Here is a 12863-nt window from a genome sequence, read left to right as displayed (position 1 = left end):
AACAGCTTCCGGGAGAAGCCGGAAGAGACCGGACCCTGGACAGAATCAGGGCTAGCCAGCCCCTCCCCCGGCCCCTACAGAAAGGTGAGTCCACGGGCCGTCTTGGCGAAGTCAAAACACTTAGTCTGGACGTTTCAGGTGAGGATCTCCTTCCTTATCCAGGCACAGTACCGGTCCAGATCCCCTTTAATTTCCCATGTTCCCCTGCGTACTCAAGCCCCGCCCCCAATCTCCCGGCCCCGCCCCGAAGTGTGAGGGGTGTGGATGGTTTGTGAACCCCTCAACTGACTACCCGTTGTGGGCTGGGAGAAGAGGGTTTGGCCACGGCGGCCGGAACTAGGCAGCCTTTCGGCTTGGGTGGACCCACGGACTCCTCTCCAGCGCCGCGGGAATAGGACCGCCCAAACGCGGAGCCTTCGCGTCAGAAAAGGCAGGATCGGGGACCCCTCCTCACCGCGCCGTCAGGGTCGCTAACGGGTTGAGGAGCGAGCAAAGGCCTCTGAGGAGGGAGACCTGGGGTCCTGCCCAGTCCCTCCCCTCGAAAGTTCCCTGTGCCTGTGCCAGTCGTTTTTGCCTCTGTTCGCCGCAGTTTCCTTTTCTTTAAATCAGGGTTAATGACGTTAACCTTCTTACCATTAGGGGTTAGTTGTGGGAGTGATAAATAACTGCTACTGTTTGTTTACTGAACAATTGCAATGTGCCAGGCACTGAGCTAAGTATTTTGCTTCGATGATTTCTCGTCATCTTCAAAACAACCTTATGAGGTAGGTACTATTTTTAACCCCATTTTACTGATGAGAAAGCTGAGGCTCTGAGAAAATTGTTTGAGGTTACAGAGCTAGTAAGAGGCAAAGGGGGTTATAGTTAGTTTGGGGTTTGTTTTTGTTTTTGTTTTTTTCCTGATTCCAGGGCCCATGTACTAAATAAGGATGTGAAAAGTATTCAGATGTTGATATGTTCCGCAGTATTCTTTGAGCAGCTACTGTGGGGTTATGCTGGGCACTATGGTACATAGAGAAATACATGTGAACCTTATCTTCCAGGAGTCTAGTAGAGAGATGGACTGGTAGATAAGTATAATGAAGTTTTATAGGTGCTGTGAGAATAGTCTGGTAATGATAATCATCAGACTGGATTTGCCCAGGGACAGCTTCGAAAGCAGCAGATTCTCCAAGGGAAAGAGTAGGTACTCCAAGGAGCAAGCAGATATCCTTCCTACCTTTCTAAGAAACTGCCGAGGGAGAACACAGGACAAGGGGGGAGATTGCGATATGGATTGTGAGAGCCATTTTGGAATCTTGTCCGAATCAGTTCCGTGCAGGTAGTGGTTTTGCATTTGTGAGCCTGCAGTGACCCAGGAGGGTGGTGCTTCTGGTGTCTGTTCTGCTTTGCTGCCAGAAGAATTTCGGAGGAGGCAGACACAATGTCCGCTGCATAGTGTCTGTTGATGGCCCCTACAGAGCTGTCCCTTTGGGGTGGCCTGACTTTGCTTTTGATAAATTAATTTTCTTTGGCTCTTGACATCTGGACCTAGATCCATGACCATGAATGAGACTGAGTTCAAATGACACAATCTGGCAAGAGTGGCTGCACTATGCCTCCAAAGGGGCCCCAAATAAAATATTCCGGGCTTTTTTGGTTTCTCTGAAGCCACCTTAGAGGCATCTCGGCGGGGGGGGGCATAGTTGCTTTACCAATAGATAAAAATCCTAGAGAAACTCAGGGCTCAAAGAAGCAAATGTTTTCCCCACCTGCCAAAAAAACAACGAACAGTAGCAGTAGCAGCAACAAAGCTGTAAGGTTTTCCTGATGATCCATGCTTACTGGGGGGTTGGAATGTGAGAGAGGAAGGGCGTGGAACCTGAAAGCTAGCGTTTCACAGTAGAGGCAAGGGGTAAGTCCTTAGCTGTAGATTGGGGGTCCGGAGTTCGGAAGGTTTGTGTCTCTACAGGACGCTGAACTCCATTTTCTTTCAGGGCTGGGTCAGTTAGAGCCTAAGTAAACAGGAAACCCGGTTGCAACCCCTCATGCCCTGCTGATGCTCTCCCCCTTTGTTCCTGCAGTGTGGACCCAGTCAGCACCCAGGCCATGGAGCTCTCTGATGTCACCCTTATTGAGGGTGTGGGTAATGAGGTGACTGTGGTGGCAGGTGTGGCGGTGCTGATTCTAGCCTTGGTCCTAGCTTGGCTCTCTACCTACGTAGCCGACAGTGGTAGCAACCAGCTCCTGGGCACTATTGTGTCAGCTGGCGACACATCCGTCCTCCACCTGGGGCATGTGGACCATCTGGTGGCGGGCCAAGGCACCCCAGAGCCAACCGAACTCCCGCATCCATCAGAGGGTAATGATGAGAAGGCTGAAGAGGCTGGCGAAGGTGGGGGAGACTCCACAGGGGAACCCGGAGCTGGGGGTGGTATTGAGCCCAGCCTTGAGCACCTGCTTGACATCCAAGGCCTGCCCAAAAGACAAGCGGGCCCGGGGAGCAGCGGTCCAGAGGTGCCCCAGAGATGTGAGGATAGCACCTGCCTCATCAATGTGCGGCTCAAATTCCTCAATGACACCGAGGAGCTGGCTGTGGCCAGGCCAGAGGATACTGTGGGTGCTCTGAAGAGGTAAGTGGGCTGGGAAGTGGGAGGCTGCTTGTACCCCATGCCCCCAGCCTTTGGTCTTCTCGGAGGAGGCTGATACAGACGTGGGAGCAGCAGGGAAGCATCAGGTGCAGCCCTTACAGGGCGGGTGGGGGAATACTTCCTTAGAAAGCCACCCTGCAATTTCCCCCCAGTGCCTTGCTTTGTTGGTCCAGGCCTTTCGGCCTTCTCATTCCTTGCCCTCTGTCTTTCCTTCTATCTCTCTCATCCTTACAGTAAATACTTCCCTGGACAAGAAAGCCAGATGAAACTGATCTACCAGGGCCGCCTGCTGCAGGACCCAGCCCGCACACTGCGTTCCCTGAACATTACCGACAACTGTGTGATTCACTGTCACCGCTCACCCCCTGGGTCAGCTGTTCCAGGCCCCTCGGCCTCCCTGGCCCCCTCTTCAGCCACTGAGCCGCCCAGCCTCGGCATCAGTGTGGGCAGCCTCATGGTGCCTGTGTTTGTGGTGCTGTTGGGTGTGGTCTGGTACTTCCGTATCAATTACCGCCAGTTCTTCACAGCACCTGCCACTGTCTCCCTGGTGGGGGTCACTGTCTTCTTCAGCTTCCTAGTATTTGGGATGTATGGACGATAAGGACCGTAGGGAGAAAATGAAAGGCGTGGTCTTCCTCCTTTATGGCCTCCCCCCTTTCCTGGCCAGAGCTGGGCCCAAGGGCCTGGGAGGGAAGGGTGGAAAGGATGTGGTGGGTCCCCCTCCATAGGACCCAGGAGGCAGGCATGGGGCCTCTGCTTCACGTCCACGAGGGTACAGACATCCCCTCTGTGCAAGCACAACTCAGGTAGAAATGAGAATGTCATCTTCCTTCACTTTTAAGGTCCTGAAGTTAAGAGCTGAGCTGGTGTTCCAGCTCAGTGGGGAGCCTGGGCTCTGAGGATTCCCTCCCAGCTGTGGCCCTAGCTCTTTCCATTATCCTGCATGTCTGCTCCTCAGCCCCCAGCGCTGCCTGTCAGGGCAGCTCAGCATGTCCCCAGCATACTTCTATAGGGAGCCTGGAGTATCTTTCGGTTCCCTAGTGGAATATCCATCTTTTGAGACTGAAATCACATGGGCAGGAGTCAGCCTTCCCTGTAGGCACCTGGGCACCTCTACCTTCTCCCTCCACCCCATAGCAGGAATAGGGTGTTCTCTGTGTTCTGGATGGTTTCCAGTGTTCTTTTTTTCAAAGCACTTTGCTTATATTCTTTTTTTAAAAAAATAGTCCCTTATAGAGCTCAGTCAGGAAGGGGATTGGGGCACAAAGCCAAGCCCCCAGCATTGGGAGAGGCCGGGCCACAGCTGCTGCTACCCTAGGCCTAAGGCTGTAAAGAGGCAGCTCTGGCCCTCAGCCAGTGTCCTACTCTGCCCAGCTCCAAGGACGAGCTCTGGGTATGGAGCACTGGGCCCCAGGCCCTTGCCTCTGGGGCTCTTGGATGGAGGGCCAGTATCTGTGACTGAATAAAGTTCCATTTTGTGGCCGTGGAGTCTCCTGTGACATTAAGAGAATGCCGCTGCTCTGCCCCCAGCAACATGGGAATGAGGGTGGGTAGGCTGGGCTACCAACGGGAGATGCAGTTTATTTACACCAGCAGCCATGGGGGCAGGGGGAATACACAGCGTTTACAAAGTTAGCTACCTGTACAGGATGGATTACATATGCAAAAATAAAAATCTCAAGACCACAGGACAGCGTGAGCCCCACCCCCCTCCCCCAATGACCCCAGCATGCGGTAATGCCAGGCGGGTGGCCCCTGGGCATGCGGGGGGGAGTGATGCATGGAAGGAAAAGCCACCGGCCATGGAAATTAGTACAGAACCCCCACACACACACTCAGACACATGATAGAATACAGGGTGGACGACACCTAGCCGGGGTGGGAAGGATGGGAATTGAAACCCACACAGCCTGCTGTTAAGAGGGAAGGGAGTGGGGAGCTCCTAGCCCCTGTTCAACTACATGGTAGGGGGGGGCACACTCTCCCCGGAAGGAAAGGGGTTTGCTCCCTCAGGGTCTCTGCTGGACCAAGCCCATCTCTTACCCAGCCTGGGCAGGGGGCTCTGCCCTGAGAGCGGGCCAGGGAACAATGGGGAAGTGGATGTGGACAAACCAGTTCCCAAACTACTTCCCACTTCTCCCTCCTCCAACCAGAAGGGGGAAAGGGAGAGGCCAGAGGTGAAAGGGTGTATTAGGGCCTGAGCTGCAGCTGCCTCTCAGAAGGAAGAGTGGCCCGCGGCCTTCCTCCCTTCACCTTCAACCTACTCCCAAGTCTTCATTTGGGAGCAGGCTGGAGGCTGGCTGAGATCCTCCTTTCCCTCTGGCTTCCCCTTAGAGGGAGAAGGCTGTGGAAGAGCGAGAACAGAGGAGCCCAGGCCCCAGGATTTATTCTAACTCCCGCCAAAATTTGGCTTTTTAAAAAATAATCAACAATTCTTGGGTTAAAAACCAGTTTGTAACCAGGCGTCAGCCACAATCAGAGCCACCCCAGGGGGAGATTGGGGTTCCAGACAGGGTACTACAGCCCTATCTCTGTTGTTCCCTTAACCCTCTAGGGTCCCTAACCCGAATCAGTCCAACCAGTCCTGGGTACTAGCTACCCAAATGTGGGATGGCTCCTCCTGGGAGGAGGACAGGGGACACGTCCTGCAAGTGCCAGAGAACATGGCTCAGGGTCAACTCCATCCCTGTGTCAGTCAGCTCTGCTCCCTGCCCAGACTGCAGTCCTCCAGCTCGGCTCCTGAGAGCGATGGTGCCCGTGTGGAGGTGGGACGATACATCTCTTCAGGATGTAGACCAGGCAGGTGGGCACACTGGCACCACAGTCCCACAGAGGGGCACTATCTGGGCATGGCACCCCTTCCCCCTCCGCTGACAGCCCAGAGCACAGAGACCACCCTCTCTTCCTGCCCCACTCCTAGCAAGAGGGGAGAAGTAAAAGATCAGGATTTTCCTCAGAGCCCCAAACCACAAGTACAGAATAAATAACTTAAAAGCGGCTAAGGAAGGGGAAACAGGGCAGGCTTCAGAGGCAGGAGCATCGAGAGAGGAACTGGAGCTGGTCAAGGTGAAAGAGGGGGTGGCAAGCAGCAGTTGGGAACTTGGGCTGCCCTGGTAGGGCAGTGGGGCAGGGTAGGCAGGAGCAACATGGGGCCACCCCAGGAGGGTGAGGCTGGGCCCCTTCCTGGGGCAGGGAATGAGGTAAGAAAACATTTCAAATAAAGCAGCACCGTTCCCTCTCACCTTGGGGCCCCACTCCTCGCCAGCCCTGGGTCAGGGAGGAGAGGTAGGGGGGGGAGTCATTTTGATACACAGCTCCCTCTTCCTACCCTCCCCCTGCCCTTGAAGCTGTAGAGGCTGGAGGCCCTTTCCTGGCACCCAACAACAAAAGGACAGCTCCTGCTGCCAAGGAGGCCCATGGGGACTGAGGGGAAAGGGCTGCCCCTGTGAGGGGCAGGGAAGGCGGCGGCAGTTCTGGACGCCTACCTCAGCAGACAGCTCGCTGTGCCTGCCTACCCCTGGGGTGGGGGCGTTTGATAGGCTTCTTCTGCACACAGACAGGACACGCCCAGCCCTGCTCCTCAGCTCCAAGCACCGGACCCATTCACATTGCTGAGGGCAGCTGGGGGAGGCCCCCTCCAGGCTCAGCTTCCAACCACCGCCTCCCGGGTAGCCACGATGCTCCTCGGCAGGGCTTAGTCCAGTTCCTGGCGTGGGGGGGCGGCAGTGCCCTGGCACAGTGCCCAGGTCAGGCCCCTGGCCTAGCTGGACATCCAGTAACTCACAGAATAAATAGGAAAACCGCCTCCCCACCGAACTTATGTCCAAGGCATAATATGTCCAGGTCTGAGTCCTGCACGCCGAGGGCTCGTGCTCCGGCGCAGAAGACCCTGACACCCCCCAGGGGTGCATAATTGGATCCTCTGCCTGCCTGGCCCACCAAACTTCCCAAGCCCAAACCCCCAGCAGCCGTCCATTTGCCAGGCTATGCCACCTGGGTGGGGGTCGGGAGGGAGGGCTCTGCTCAGCCAAAGGCTATCCCTTGCACCCAAGTCAGTTGATGTCATCATAGATGCTGGGCGTCGGGGGTGCCGGAGGCTTTGGCTTTTTCTTCTTGTTGGAGCCCAGGCCAGAGGCAGTCCCTACCAGGCTCAGATGGGATTTCTTTTTCTTGGTTTTCCGTGACTCGGAGCTGTTGGTACCTGAAGAGAAAGAGGCGCGAGGGTTGAGGGGAGGGTCACGGCAGGGGAACGCAAGGTGCTCCCCCTCCTCGGCTTCGGGCAGAGAGTCCCTGGGGCCCAGCTGTATCACCTACCTAGACCCCATCCCTGATTCTCACTCGTCTTGGAGGAACCTGAATCAGAGGGTGAGAGATCAGAGGAGCCATCCCACTGAAGCCGGCTGATCAGGGCCTGGCTGTCAGTCATGTCAAAGCTGTCATTATCCAGGGAACTCTCGACCTCTGGAAGGACGCTGGAAAGGGAAGAGGCCAGAGAAGGGCTTCAGGGATACCAATCATCATCCTTATCCTCCACAACCCACCATCTTTCCTGGAGGGTCACTCACGCTGAGGGTCCAAGGAAATAAATCCGCACGGCTCGCCGCTGCTCATCCGTGTGCTGGGGGCAGCGCAGGGACCTGGTGGGGAGAGAATTATCAGACCCTGACAAGGCAGGCAGGGTCTGAGGAATACAGGTGAAGCCCCTCCCCTCAGCAGAGGTGGGAGGGGTGGACACAGGCAGGGAAGGGATGAACAGAGAGCCCCCAGATTGTGGCCCAAGGCCTGACCATTAGAAGAGGGGAGGGGAAGGGTGGGAGTCCCGCTGCTCAAGTCCAGGGGTACTCCCGACCCGTGCCCAGGGTGAGTGTGCAGGAGGGCCCCCTGGCCCTGTTCCTAGGTTCTGAGCTCACCTTGTGCACATCTTCTTGGTGTGTTCAGAAATCACCCCACATTGCTGGAAGAGGAATATAAGCTGAAAGGAGGGATGGAGGAGAGCCTACTCTAGACACTAGACATTCTCTTCTGTACAAATGCTAGACTGTAAGCAGAAATGGCCCCAGGGTGAATACGGCAGACGGCCCCAGACGACCAATGGCCAGGAAACCTAATTCCAGAGAGAGACCTAGGTGCCCTCACTGCTATGTCAGCAGCCTCTTTCAGGGCCTCAACCACTGCCTGTGGCTCAGCGTGCTCCCGAGGGCCTCCCCTTCCCTGGTCCCTCACCGTGGTGAGCAGGCTACGCAGCTCCTCCGGCCCCAGTGTCTCGTAGCTGATCCCAGTTGAGTTGTTATACTGGGCAAGAACCAGAGGTACAGGTTAGAGAAGGGGCAGCCAAAGAAGGGAGGGTGGGGGGTGGGGGGCAGAATCAGTCCCTCTCATCCCTTCCTAAGTGAGAAGCCCCTAAGACTGCCCAGCAGTTTTCCAACAATCCCTTCCATCCCACCTGCACAGGGGTAAGGGGTTGGGACCTCAAAGAACATAAATATGCAAGACCTAAATACCCCATCTAGTGCTTCTGGCTGTCAGCATTCTGATCCCCACTTGTCCAATCCCACCCAACTCACAACAAGGACAATGAGAGGGAACCTACAAGGGGCAGCCCCTACTCACCTTAAAAGGATCCGAATTGCTAAGTTCCCCTGAAGAAGAAAAAAGAAGGGGAAGGGTGTTTGATGCAGAGGTACAGACAGAGAACCCTGAAAATAACCAGAGAGGAAGTGGGGGTGATAGAAGGATCACAGGCCCTCCCTCGATACCCCGGCCCGGCCCCTGCCCCCCCCACCCCGCCCTCCAGCAATGAGTCCCAGAAGACATAGCTAGAATCACTTCTGTTGTTCCAGCCCCACTTACCATTTTTGTGTTTTAAAGACTTGGATCTTCGAGGGGAATTGGGGTTCTGGAATGGGAGATACCATAGCTTTGGGGAAAGGGTAACGATAAGGGGGAGCCGAGAACCCAGGGAAGGAAAAAAGATTTGACAAAGAAACATCCTCAAATTCCTACTCTTCCCCATCAGTAAGAGGCCCGTCTACCCATATTCCCTCCTCCCACCTTCCCTCAAGGCCTCTGCTGCCCTCCTGCCCACCAGACACCCTCATCCCAGAACCCAGAGAGGTACCCAACGACCTCAGACTTGAGTCAAGACACCCGAGGACTCCCTACCCAAAGGGGAGGGTATGTGTCCTTCGCCCAAATCTCCCTCATGCTTGCCCCAGCTCTCACCTTGTCTGATTTCCTCTTCTTGGCTGTGTAGGACAAAACGATAAAAGGTAGGGTCACTTTAAGTTCCCAATCTAAGGGCACCTAAAGGAAAGTACAAAGCTACACTCTCCCCCCTCATTCAGGATAACAACTTGTGACCGTTATGTACCCAATTCCTGCGTGCCCGCCTCACCCCAGTGGCCCCCAAATTCCCCAGATCCCCAAACACCTTTCTTCTCTGAGCCATAGGACCAGTCGTTGTCATTGATGTCATCGTTATCCTCTTGGTCACTCTCAGACTTGTTCATGTTGTTGCTATTGGCAATCCTGCCAAGGGTAGGGAAGAGGAAGGGTCAAGGCTGCCACCTCTCTGCCCCCGACTTCACAGGTATAGTGGAGCATCTGGGGCCAAGCATGACCCACCCTCTGTGCCCTACAAATGCCCCTGGGGGGCTACACCATGGGACGGGCTGCAAAAGACGAGCCGCTCTGGTTTTAGCAGGGGGAGAAGCCCTCACCGGCGGTTGGCGATTCGACTGCTGTTCCGACCCATTCCCAGGCACTTCTCCAGATGGGGAGCAAAACGGGAGGCGGCAATGCTGCGGCTGCAATTGGGGCAAACACACTCCTTGCTCTTCCACTGGTTGAAAACCTGTCCAAAGATGTCCAACCCCGGCTGGTCCACGATCTCTGGGGACAGGAGAGGCGTGTCGATCAGGGCGGGCGGGCAGGGGACCCTCACCTCTCGTTCCCACCCATGGCCCCATGGCCTCTTCAAAGCCCCTGCCTAAGCTCACAGGAGCTCCACGTTCTACATGTGGTGCGGTTGCCAGAGGACGACCCTCCAGGCACTCCCAGGACAGGGCTAGACTGCTCTCCTTCAACCCTGAAGCTCACCAAAATCCTTCATGCTATCAGGGTCCGTGTCGTCCAGGAAGAAATAGCCACACTTGACAGCCCGGTGTACCTCAAAGCAGAATCCCAAACAAGAATCCTCGACCAGGTCCGCATATATCTCCTGAGCGATGGCCTGGGCCCGGGGGAGAACATCCAGGGTCACAAGAGTCATAGTCCCACGGACTGAGAGCAACTCTCACCAACCAAATCTCCTGCCAATTCGCCCTGGTCAGAAATAATGCCTTCTTTGCCATTTTCCCCATCTTGACTTCGAGTTCTTTCTTCTTCTGGATCCTCGGGCCTTCTTAGCTGGCTATTCCCTTTACGGAACAAGGCTGACTACCCAAATTCCTCTCTGGTGTGGATGCCAGATAAAGTGACGAAGAAACATCAAGAGAAAGAACTGGAGGCACACGTGGGGGAGCCCTCACCTCTAGTTTGCTGTTATCCAGGCCAGACAAAGACATTTCCTCCATTTTCATTTGTAAACTCTTGTGGAGACGGCGCTCTGACTGCTCATAGCACAGCGGGCGGCAACACGGCTGCACACATGGGGGTGGGGGTGTTGGTGTGAGTCCAAAGGCACCTCTGATGACTGCCACCTCCCCTCCGCACCTCGCTGCCCAGAGCTCAATGGTGGCATCAGGATCTACCTCTCCCTAAAGCCTAGGCTCACTAAGTCTGGATGGTCCTTCAGGGCCTGAAACCCAAGGGCGGCCTAGTCCTTCCCAAGCCTGAACTCAGGCCCTGGACTCTACTGCCAATCAGAGTCTGGGTCTACAGGAGGCAGCAGCTCCCCCCAGGTCCCCAAAACTCAAACCCCTCTTCGATACCCATGGTGCAATGCAGCAGGGGGAGGAGAAGGAACTCTAAGGCCTCAAAGCAAACCCACAGGGTGTGGCAAAGAACTGCACAGACTCCTAAATACACTCCCCTCCCTTCCCTAGGCTCTCCTCAGAGTCACCTCTGCTTTCAGCCAGGATGTCCACTTGGGGGGGTACTGCTACCAGAAGTAGGAATGGCCCTAGGACCCTACAACCTTCACCCCACTCTATCTTCCCTTGAAATAAGCCTGCCACTACAGAAGGGGAGCAGAGCCCACAGAAATCTAGAGCTAAAGGGGCATTTCTAGCCACCATGAGCAAGAGGAGGTAGAGTCCGGTGGGATGGCAGGCCAAGAGTGGGCACTCCCCTTACCTGTTCTTCTTTTAGATAACCACCCTCCCTCCCTCAGGACCAGCCCGGAAGTCTCTCCAAGAGCCCCAAAGTCCAGAAATCCCCACCAAAGGATTCAGAAACAGCGCCCACAGTCCGGGGCCCCTCTGAACGGTGGGTACGAGTTTAAGGAGCTGCCGGCCTAGAGTGGGGTGGGGACTGACAAATGAGCCGGGGGCACTGGGGAGGGTAGGAGGCCGGGCCTCAGCTCTTCCCCCGTCCCTGCGGCACTGCTGCTGCATCATACCAACTGGGGGGAGGAGAGCCGAGCCGCCGGAGGCCGGCGCCGGTCCGGGACAGACCGACCCCTAGAGAGTGGGCAGAGTGGGACGCGTCCCGGCCCTTCTTCTTCCCCGCCCGCCGACAGCCCCGGCCGGCCGGGGAGAGGAGTCCGGGAGGGTGTCTCTATTGTCCCGGGGGCTGGGGCCTGGCTCCCTAACAAAGGCCCCGCGCCCCCTCCCCGGCCGGCCCTGCCCCGCCCAGGGGGGACCCAGACAGGGGGAGAGCGGGGGGCCCCGGCCGGGCCGGGAAGCCGGGGGAAGCCGGGCGTTTCCGCGTCGGCCCGGGGGGAGGGGAAGGGGCGCTGACCCAGACCTGGGGGGAGGGGGCCCAAGCCCCGCCTCGGGCCCCGCCCCCCGCCCCCCGCAGGCCCCTCCCCCGTCCCCGTCTCCGTCCCGTACTCACCCCGCCCGGGGGGCCGCGCCGGGGCCCGGCGGCCTCTCAGGGCCGCGTCCTCCGGCGGCGGCGGCGGCGGCGGCTGCTCCGGAGCCCCATGTCCGTCGGTCCGTCCTCGCCTCTCCCCGGGGCCCAGGGCCCGGGGCCGGGGGGTCGGGCCGCCCCCCCGCCTCGCCGCCTCACCGGGCGGCCATGGCCCCTTCCCCTCCCTTCTCGTCCCGTCGCCGCCTCCTCCTCCTCACCTCACCCCGCCCGCGCGCAGTCCGCGCGCCGTCCGCGCGCCCCTCCCCCCGCCCCCCACTCCAGCCCGCCTCTCCCGGGCGGGGGGTGCGGCGCGAGCCCGGAGCGCGCGCGCGTGCCGCGACCGGAGGATGGATGGATGGAGCGAGCGAGAACGCGAGCGTGCGCGCGCGCGCCCCTCTCCCCCCTCCCTTCGCGCGGGCGCGAGGCCAAGCGCGAGCGCGCTCCAACCTCCTCCTCTTCCTCCTCCCGCTCCTCCTCAACACCCCGCCCCCGCCCTCCCTTCCTCTTCCTTCTTTCGCTTTCGCGCGCCCAGCGACTGCTCGCGCCTGCTAGAAGGGCCCGAGCGCGTGCATCTGCCCCACGGCCGCAGCTCGGCAGCATTTGCTCCAGGGGGCGGGGACCGGGCGGGGAGGAGGGGCGCCACGCCGCCGTCCAAAGTACCGGCGGACGGGGACGGGGGCGGGGAGATGGGCGGGGCCTTCGGGAGCCACCTCGGCCAATTGCCGTCTTGCCTCGGCCCGGCCGGCCCAATAGGATGGCGGTGGGTGGAGCGGCGTTCAAGGTGAGGTGCGCGGTGCGCTGGGGGCGGAGACGTTGTGCCGTCCCGGCCGGCTCCGGGGCGGGGGCAGCGGGTGGCGTCGAAAGAGAGCGCCGGCTCCCAGCCGAGCCTGGGACGCCTTCCGGCCCAGGCTCCCCCGCCCTTCCCTCCGGGCTCCCGGCTCTTTTTCCCCCCAGCGCCCCCACCCCGGAGTTCACCCCGAAGCGTGCAGCCGCTGTGAAGAGGCCAGAGTTGAAGTGGGACGCAACTCAGGCCAGAAAACCTGAAGGGGGCTCGTCCGAGCCTCGGTTCCCCGTGTTCCTGGGCGGGTCTCAGCCCACTCCAGGCCTGAGAACCAACAGACGCCCGAGATGAGGGTCCTCCGCTGAGGGCGGAGGCCGAGCTGTGCCAGTCTGAGCGGAGCGCCCTCCCCGCCCTCATCCTAATTTAGATCCCACACCTGC

The 12863-nt window shown here is 58.4% G+C and overlaps 2 protein-coding genes across 8 annotated transcripts; one reads left to right on the top strand and one right to left on the bottom strand.

Moving 5' to 3' along the window:
• TMUB2 (transmembrane and ubiquitin like domain containing 2) lies at positions 1-4118 on the top strand. 3 transcript variants are annotated; one of them, XM_007180212.3, is made up of 3 exons: positions 1-84; positions 2064-2612; positions 2865-4118. In XM_007180212.3, the coding sequence occupies exons 2-3, from the start codon at positions 2089-2091 to the stop codon at positions 3229-3231; spliced, it is 891 nt and encodes a 296-aa protein (XP_007180274.2). In that variant the 5' UTR covers positions 1-84; positions 2064-2088; the 3' UTR covers positions 3232-4118. The 3 variants fall into 3 exon arrangements, with proteins under 3 accessions (XP_007180274.2, XP_007180275.2, XP_007180273.2); XM_007180213.3 differs by having other exon boundaries at positions 18-138; XM_007180211.3 differs by lacking the exon at positions 1-84 and adding an exon at positions 172-764.
• Positions 4119-4191: 73 nt separating this feature from the next.
• ATXN7L3 (ataxin 7 like 3) lies at positions 4192-12109 on the bottom strand. Of its 5 annotated transcripts, none has more exons than XM_057535370.1 (13): positions 11628-12109; positions 10160-10270; positions 9729-9861; positions 9350-9521; positions 9061-9158; positions 8853-8875; positions 8481-8547; positions 8241-8326; positions 7854-7922; positions 7541-7584; positions 7196-7267; positions 6945-7102; positions 4192-6831 (listed from the first exon to the last, which is right to left on the bottom strand). In XM_057535370.1, exons 2-13 carry the CDS (start codon positions 10208-10210, stop codon positions 6683-6685), a joined length of 1122 nt encoding a protein of 373 aa, XP_057391353.1. In that variant the 5' UTR covers positions 10211-10270; positions 11628-12109; the 3' UTR covers positions 4192-6682. The 5 variants fall into 5 exon arrangements, with proteins under 5 accessions (XP_057391353.1, XP_057391355.1, XP_057391356.1 ...); XM_057535372.1 differs by having other exon boundaries at positions 8481-8526; XM_057535373.1 differs by having other exon boundaries at positions 8241-8269; positions 11628-12108.
• Positions 12110-12863: the final 754 nt, after the last annotated feature.

The sequence above is a fragment of the Balaenoptera acutorostrata genome, chromosome 20 (assembly GCF_949987535.1).
Source record: "Balaenoptera acutorostrata chromosome 20, mBalAcu1.1, whole genome shotgun sequence".
NCBI classification, from domain to species: Eukaryota; Metazoa; Chordata; class Mammalia; order Artiodactyla; family Balaenopteridae; genus Balaenoptera; species Balaenoptera acutorostrata.
The sequence above is the reverse complement of the archived record's forward strand: the minus strand, read 5'-3'. Positions and strand labels throughout refer to the sequence as shown.

What these genes read in the sequence shown, in the direction of transcription:
- TMUB2 (XM_007180211.3), top strand. Translation starts at nt 730, where the DNA reads ATGATTTCTCGTCATCTTCAAAACAACCTTATGAG. An exon ending in CTTCAAAACAACCTTATGAG is followed by an intron (nt 765 to 2,063) that starts GTAGGTACTATT and finishes TTGTTCCTGCAG; the next exon opens with TGTGGACCCAGTCAGCACCC. An exon ending in ACTGTGGGTGCTCTGAAGAG is followed by an intron (nt 2,613 to 2,864) that starts GTAAGTGGGCTG and finishes TCATCCTTACAG; the next exon opens with TAAATACTTCCCTGGACAAG.
- ATXN7L3 (XM_057535370.1), bottom strand. Translation starts at nt 10,210, where the DNA reads ATGAAAATGGAGGAAATGTCTTTGTCTGGCCTGGATAACAGCAAACTA. An exon ending in AGTCGAATCGCCAACCGCCG is followed by an intron (nt 9,159 to 9,349) that starts GTGAGGGCTTCT and finishes TACCCTTGGCAG; the next exon opens with GATTGCCAATAGCAACAACA. An exon ending in GCAATTCGGATCCTTTTAAG is followed by an intron (nt 7,923 to 8,240) that starts GTGAGTAGGGGC and finishes GTTCTTGCCCAG; the next exon opens with TATAACAACTCAACTGGGAT.